The 7,795-nt window shown below is 40.0% G+C and overlaps 1 protein-coding gene across 1 annotated transcript; it reads right to left on the reverse strand.

Moving 5' to 3' along the window:
• Positions 1–1,023: 1,023 nt before the first annotated feature.
• Positions 1,024–7,354, reverse strand: LOC142351694 (uncharacterized). Its single transcript, XM_075403836.1, has 4 exons — positions 6,994–7,354; positions 1,615–3,480; positions 1,366–1,563; positions 1,024–1,190 (listed from the first exon to the last, which is right to left on the reverse strand). The coding sequence occupies exons 1-4, from the start codon at positions 7,352–7,354 to the stop codon at positions 1,024–1,026; spliced, it is 2,592 nt and encodes an 863-aa protein (XP_075259951.1).
• Between the last annotated feature and the right edge of the window lie 441 nt (positions 7,355–7,795).

The raw sequence follows: 7,795 nt of genomic DNA on the forward strand, positions 1-7,795 counted from the left end.
CTGAGGATAAAAAAGACTTAGATACAAATTGATCAACTGCTTATATGAGAGCTTTTAAAAGACTTATACTATGGATTGAAGGTACTGAGGACAAAACTAACTTAGATATAAATTGATCAACTGCTCATATGGGAGCTTTTAAAAGACTTATACTATGGATTGAAGGTACTGAGGATGAAAATGACTTTGATATAAACTGATCAACTGCTTATATGAGAGCTTTTAAAAGACTTATACTATGGATTGAAGGTACTGAGGACAAAAATGACTTAGATAAAAACTGAAACGGCCTATGCGGGACCTTTAAAAGACTTATGCAGTACAATTTTTCTGTAACTCGAGTTGAAAAGGTTTTTTATTTCCATCAAACGGGGAAAGCAAAACACAAGTCACAAAAACTAAAGCAGAGTTCTTTCACAGAATTTAATTGTCGTCACTATCAGAGTCAATTTGTACTACTCTGCATTTCTTTATTCTCTCTACATTGATAGATTTTTTGTCTGATATCAGCTCCAGCGTTCGTTTTGCGCACTTTTTCATAATTTTTGAGGGTCCGGGATGGTTGATGGGTTGCTCTTCGGTTGAAGAGCTAGTAGAAACATGAATGGGGGATACGGGTCTTGGGTCTAGAAGACTAGGCGACGAACCTGATTCAGTAGCCTGATCGTCTATAAAGGAACATCTTTCAATTTCGTCCTCAATCACTTGTTGAGTCGGATTTGCAAAATCTGCAATGTCCGCATCAAGCTCATCGTCACTTTAAACACGCTGGTTGAGACCGGGATCAGGCGGAGACCAGACTTCTGCTGACATTTGGGGACCTGTGTTTTGAGTTGGAAGTTGACTTTCTGGCGTTAATGACTCGGCAACGTGTACAACGGTTTCTTCCTCGTCACTCGAACCCCAATCTGGATCCTGTATTACGTTACGCATGAACATTTCCTCGCGCAGAGCGTGGTGGCCAAATGGTAGAGTTGTGATCTTGTCGTTTAGAATATACCGCTTGTCATCGTATCTCGAGAGTCACTTCTTGTTGCACACAACTGTCATTAGTTGGTGTTTGCTCGACGCAATTCTGGTGTTGATAAGTCGAACAGTTTCTCCTCCTGTGAGAACCTGTTTGTATAATTCATGTTTCATCATGTGCCTGGCGTCTTGAGTCACACCTTTCGCCGACTGCTTTGCAAGACCTAAAAAAGAAGTTCATGCATTCTAAATTTTGTTTTTCACTTTTTTTTTCTTTCGTTTTGTCTTGGAAATCTAATCCTAGGTCTTTTTCTTACTTTTTATCCGGTTTTTTTTACTTATTCTGCTTTTTGTTGTTTTCTTGGCTTTTTTCAGGTTTTGAAAAAAAAGTTGACTAACCATCTGCCAGTTTGATGGAATACAGCTTTGGCTTCAACCCTACAAACTCAGAAATCATCTTGCTTCCCATCTCATCTTTAAATATTAGTGTCACCCTTGCGTTGCTTTGATCGTACATCTCGTGATTAGTTGGAAAGTTTAAGAAATCGAAAAGGTCCTTCACTGTGGTCTTCCGCTTCAAGTCTGCGAAGAAGTCGTCTGAGAAAATTTCTTAAACAAACGAGTCCGTGTCCGAGTACAGTAGTTTACAATTGAAGTGTTTCTTCATTGTATTGTAGTGGAAGTCGTACATGAATTTCTTCGAAAGATCTAAGATGCAAGCACCTACGATAGTTGGTTTGTCCCACTCTATTTCAGTCTGATTCAAGCCTATCGTTGCCAAGTTCTCATCAATAATTTTGAACGACTTCATCTGTGAAGCGCTGGTCCATTTCAGTGTCTCCTCTTCATTTCGAGCCAGTTTTACTTTTATGCGATTGCGTTTCCCCTCACACGTTTTCCCAAATGCGCTGTTCACCATTGGTTTATAGAAGTTCTCCTCGAACTTGTTCTTGGCTTGCTTTCGCTTCTGAGTGTTCAACTTTACATATGGCGCTAGCCGTTTCGACTGGTTCAAAGCGAGTGATCGATGTAGTTTTTCAACTTTCAACCCCAACTGTACGTAGAGCTTCAATGTTTGATAGTGCAAAATGTAGTTCTTTTTGGGGAACAAGGTCTGGATCAATTTGTTACTCGAAGGTGACGCATTCATCTGCATATCATTCAAAAGCTCCTCTTGATAGTCAATCAACCAGCATGCGTCAACTTTCTGTTTTATTGGAGCCAAGGGAAAATCTGAATGAAGATCATGAAGTTCATCTGGGTATAACAAAACCACTTCTAATAGGTAGCCAATATCGCTATCGTCAGGTGTCTCCAACACGCTTTGGATGAACGCTTTTTGAATTTCAGGATCCGAGTTTCCGTCAGTGTACTCAAAAATGTTCAGTGGCAATGGAAATTTTTCCATTATGCCCCCATACAAATTGTTTGCATCAATCATCACTATGAAGGTTGAGGGTGCTTTGGGGTTTAAATTTGGTAGATATTTGTTGTTCGCAACCGTCAGCCGCTTGTTGTATATCGAGCTTACGCCACCACGAATCAATCCTTCTACCATATCCAATTGTTCTCTCTCTTTTAGGAGTCTCAAAGGCGCTTTAGATAACTTTAACATAGCATCACCAGAGAGATTGGAAGCGGTATAGTACTGACAGCAATCCAGTCCGTATGTTTCGTAGCACACCTTGCGGAAGCAGAGCATAACTGCAGCTAGAAGAAACACATCAGTTTTGAGATACAAACTATAGTAATCTTCAATTGTTTCACATTGAAACTTCTCGAAAACTTCAAGCGCATGTTTGTACTCGTCTTCAGTAACGCTCACTTGATACTGTTGGAGACTATTCATCCACTTTTCTCGTGGTGGGAGTGCGGTCTCTTTCAGTTTAGTGAAATTATCAATGTAACAATAGGGGAAAAATCCCTTCCGTTTCAACATTTGCACTGAATTTTCTGGCCAATCCTTAAAGTGATGTTTTAGCAAAGTGAACTGATCAGAGGGTAAGTTTTGTGCTAGAGAATCCAATGACGAGGCCATGAACCGAAATGAGTCTAGTAGCCTGATATACTCAAACACCGGTTTCATTACTCCATTCTTGTCCTGACGGTTGTAGACTGGAACCCCAATTTCCAGAGCTATAAATTTCTCATCTGTATTTGGAACAAATGATACAGTATTTCGCATGCTGCTACCCTGGAGAGCGAGAATTACATGGTGAAGATCGTAGTTTGAGAGATTGTGTGCAAATAGTGGAGTATAGTTGAGAAACCTCCTGTTGATGTTACAAGTGTTATGCGCCCATCCGAGGAATTCTCCAGTGAAGTGACAATGATCTAGAACTGTCGGGTTATTGAAACAGTGTTCCAATGGTTCTTCACATATCCAACAATTGGCGGCATCTTTTTTCGCGATCAGAGGCTGGCCAGAGAAATATTTGTGTTGTTGTTTAACGCTGTAAACTCGTTTTAATATGCTTTCTAAAGACTGAACAAATTGTTCCATGACCTTTGGACCTGTCAAACATTCAAAATGAAACGGTTCAGTTTGGTTCTGAGCAACAAACAACATTGCATAGCTGCACGGTTTATGTATTTCTATTGTTCTTGTTTCTGATTTGGTTGGGTAGTTTTGACATCCTGAGACAGGTTCAATTATAGACTCCAAGTCAAAAAAGCCAACAATTGGAGCAAACCAACGGGACTGAAACTTTTTGTAGACAAACGTTGTGTTTTTTGCCATTCGCACGACTGCTGGTTTGTTTTTCCAGCAAAGTTCTAATTTTTTTTCATATCGTTCTTTTGAGGTGCAAACATGAAAACAGTTTCGACAAATATGATTATCTGTTCTAACTACTCGTTCCTTGACTTTATGAATAAGAGATCGCAGGTTTCTGATTAAAACGTAGTGATGCATTTGACCGTTGCTTAGAAGAAGAAAGTCCATGTTGAATTCACAGTTCTGTTTTTTGGAAACTCGGAATGGTATCAGTCCGTTTTCAGCGTAGCTAAAATATTCAAACTTTTTTGTTTTTTATCTTTTTTTCCTCATTTGCTTTTGTGCCATAATCTTCTTTTTAGTTTTAAAGTTTTTCGAAAAAAAAAGATTATTAACTTACCGAAATACGTTGACGCAGACCTTGTTTAATTCTTCAAAGCGAGTCATCTGGTGGAAGCCCATAGGCATGTCAAACACACCATCTACTTGTTTTGCAAGCGGTTTGTCTGGTCCATATGTTACAGGGCTGGTCATTCTGCGTGAAGGTGGACCAGGAGGAAGAAGTCGAGGGCCAAACTTCAAATGGTAGGCGGTAGTATAGCAATACAGAAAACAATTCTCGTCTTCTCGGTTTCTGATGTTCAGTAGAGAGCATGTGCGCGCTAGTTTGCCTGGAAGTGCTAAATATGACGATGCCCTTATCGGTTTAGCTTTTGCTAATCGGATTTCAATGTTGACAATTTGGTTGAGAGTCCAACTGCTACCATGGGAAGCAAAATTGTTGAGTGCTAGGAGCATCTGTTCTACCATTGCATGGAAAGTTTTATCTGCAAGACCACCGAAATCCACTCGTTCCATTTTGATGCAACATGAATCGAAATTCTATCGGGCTGGCTTCATGATAGATCATCATCGGTCTTCATGGGTTTGACGAGATCGATAACTGAGTTGAACTGAACTTTTTGTGAGTGTTGCTGAACACTAATATTGATAATGTTTTCAATCTCGCGTTTTAGCTGCATAACGTGTAATAGATCAACGTCTCTTGACCCGACGGTAATCTCATAGACTTTCAGTGTATCGCCAAAAGCGCGTTCGCTTGGTATGATGCCTGAGTCCGGTAGGTTGTTTACGTCTACACTCCAAGCTGGTAGACCGTGGAAAGTGTTCATGTGCTCAAGATAATCAGCGTCACGTGGAAAACATTTTTGACAGTATATGTAGTATCGTGGACTGGTCGCCGCATGCTGCACAGTCATGTGTCCTGTTAGCTCATACAGGTTTCTCGTGGTGAAACCACATTCAGTGCACTCGAATGAGTTTGCTTGAGGATAGATCTTATGCACTTCTTTCCGATGTCGCGAACGCTTCTTCTATTTGCCAGTAGTTTATGACAAATTTCGCACTTGGCTTGTCCCATCCCACAAAATTGAATGTTGCTGTAAGAGAGTATTGGTTAAATGAACGATTAGTTAAAAAGTTTAGTAGTGACAAAAATGTATCAAGTTTGAATCAACTGAACGCAAAGTGTAAGGCAAAAAGCAATGAGTAATTTTTCAGTCCGGGGGACCCCGCTTTCAACAAGTTGATTGGCCAATCGGATGCATGCAAACTGTCTCTTTTGTTTGTTTTTGGCGAGGGGCCATCGCGTTACAGTGACGCAATTCAACCTTGTAGCATTACTTTGTTTACATAGCGCACTCGGTTCCAGACAAAACTCTGAAGAATTTGTTTACAACCATCAACACAAGTCTCAAGAACTTGAATTTGTTTACAAGCCATCAACGTTTTTGTGATAGTCGAACGATTTAGTTTGTTTTTCCAGGGGAGGGGGAATTTAGTTCTTTATAAAGGTGAATTTTTGGTTGGTGAGTCATTGACCTAACTAAAAAAGAAAGCGTGTATAATTGTTTACTTCATATGTTTTATAAAAGACAACAGCTGAATTTCATTGATATCGGGAATGAATAGAAAAATATCATTGAGAATACAATGCGCGACATAAATGCAATAAAGTCCACACATTTGAGAGTGTGCACTTTGTAGGGGTTTATTTGAGTTACGTCTGTCTTCCATGAGGTCCACTATTATGCTCTCATTAGTGCTTTGTCGAAATCAGTCTGATATGTGTTTATATGAATAGAGAGGTAATGCCAGCGGGTCGGCAAAGTATGTTATTGGGTAGGCATATCTCTTTGCAAGCACAATCCAATGAGATACTGGTGAAGAGGCTGGTGAAGCGTTAACGATAGCAAATGAGTTGGTTGGCATGTGCAAGGGGAAATTGTCAGCTGCATAAACACCGTTGAATTTAAACTTCAAATGACCGGATTGTAGAGTCAATTTGAATATTTTATCTTCATCCATTAGATTATAGGAAGAGCGTTTTTGGAAACGTTTCTCGAAGAATCGATAAAAACTGTTGAACATTTCTCCCCGAGAAATAAAATTTCAATGTTGCGGGGCAACGCTGCACAGAACTTGAGTTCCACAGATAATGAAGAGTTTGTTAACTCGGGATGAATAAAATCATGCGTGGCTTCTTGAGTGCTGGTGAGATCAAACACCATAATGTAATGGTTAGGAAAATCAGATAGAGATATCCAGTGACCATTTTCTACATAAGCTAGTGCAGCCATTGAGTTGTAGTATAGTAGTTTATTATCAGTTGTTGACATTGGTGTACCAGCTGTGGCGAACCCATTACGGTAAATTATTATCTCATTCAAATCAAACTTCCGGTATAAAAATGGATTGAGCGTATTAGTACCGATGAATGCATCGCTGCGGCACATGGCAACTATTAGTCTACGAATAGGTTCTTTTGTGAAAATATCCTCCTGCTTCCAGCTCTGTTGCCCAGCTGTTGCTAGAAAAGCTTTCGAAATAACTTCATTATAGCGGTACATAGGAGGTGTCTTGAGAAGTGTTTTCTCGATTGCACCAAGCACGATATCGGAGACTGTCATTTTTTGCACGAACAAATTTGCTTCATCGATTTTGATTTTATAGTGTTTAGCCCCGTCTTCACTCACAATCGCAAAGTCATCCTGTGATCGTCGCAAAAGAAATTCGCAGCGTTACTCCACTCGTTAGATGCTTCTCGCATGAAAAGAAATCGGTAGCTATTTTTCCATACAGTGTGAGTTGAGCAGATCTTCTCACAGTTTCTTGTCAAGCTGTGATTGTAGCGGCTGGAACGCCTGTTGGGTCTGCTTCATAATCATATCTTTGACATTTCAGCCAGGTTTTTTTCGCATCCGATCCATGGGAAAATTCTGTTTCAATGAAACTTTTGTGTGCATAGTGACCATTGGCGGAAGAAATTTTGATTCCGTTTGCTGACACTGTGCAATCGGCGAAAAGGGAATGTAAGACATTATTGACTAGATGTGGCTTGTCACTGCTGTTGACATTTCCCGTGGTGAAGCGTAAACCGTTTCCATTACTTCGAACAACTCGAAATTTGATTTCCAGATAAGTTTTCTGCAGGTCGTTGAAGTTATTTCTGTCACCGACTATTTCAAACTCTAACGAAGATCCAGTGGGCGAGTACAAAGGTCCTGTTTTTTGCTCGAACGATTGATCAAATGTTACAAGAAGGGGAGGTTTCTCAAACAAGTCCAATGAGCTATGTGTTGCCTCTGTGGGAATAACAATGTTAGTACGCATTTTTTACTTTTGAGAAGAAATCTGATCGACTCCTTTGTGGCTTCGTTTTTCACGAAATGATCTTTTTCTTTGATGGAGACTGCTTTTTGTATGCTTTCTTCTTCGACCTCCTTCGATAGATTGCTTTTCGTCCTCGTTGAAGTGCTCCTCCGATTTGTTTTCTAGCTGTTTTGCAACTGTACTTTTCAGAGCTTGCTTCGCTGATTTCTTTTTTGTTGCAAATTCTAATAACTCTGGTGCACCTTGCACTAGCAATTCTCTTCCAATTGTTTTTGCTGCTGGCCAAATAAGTCTTCGGGCTAGGGGTAATGCAACACGACCAATGCCAGCAGCTAATGCGCCGAATCCACTTCCTCTTTGTCTATAATGTCCTGAGAAATGGGACATTGAATTGGATGCTTGATTATTATAATATCCTTCCATCAGTTAGCTTGTTCTCTG

This window comes from Convolutriloba macropyga, chromosome 13, assembly GCF_964194025.1.
Source record: "Convolutriloba macropyga chromosome 13, txConMacr16.3, whole genome shotgun sequence".
NCBI lineage: Eukaryota > Metazoa > Xenacoelomorpha > Acoela > Convolutidae > Convolutriloba > Convolutriloba macropyga.

Bases quoted from the DNA above. Each gene is read 5' to 3' on its own strand.
- LOC142351694 (XM_075403836.1), bottom strand. From the start codon at position 7,354: ATGCGTACTAACATTGTTATTCCCACAGAGGCAACACATAGCTCATTG. The intron at 1,564-1,614 runs GTAAACTACTGT...AAATTTTCTCAG, and splicing joins AATGAAGAAACACTTCAATT to ACGACTTCTTCGCAGACTTG. The intron at 1,191-1,365 runs GTTAGTCAACTT...CTTCTTTTTTAG, and splicing joins TTCCATCAAACTGGCAGATG to GTCTTGCAAAGCAGTCGGCG.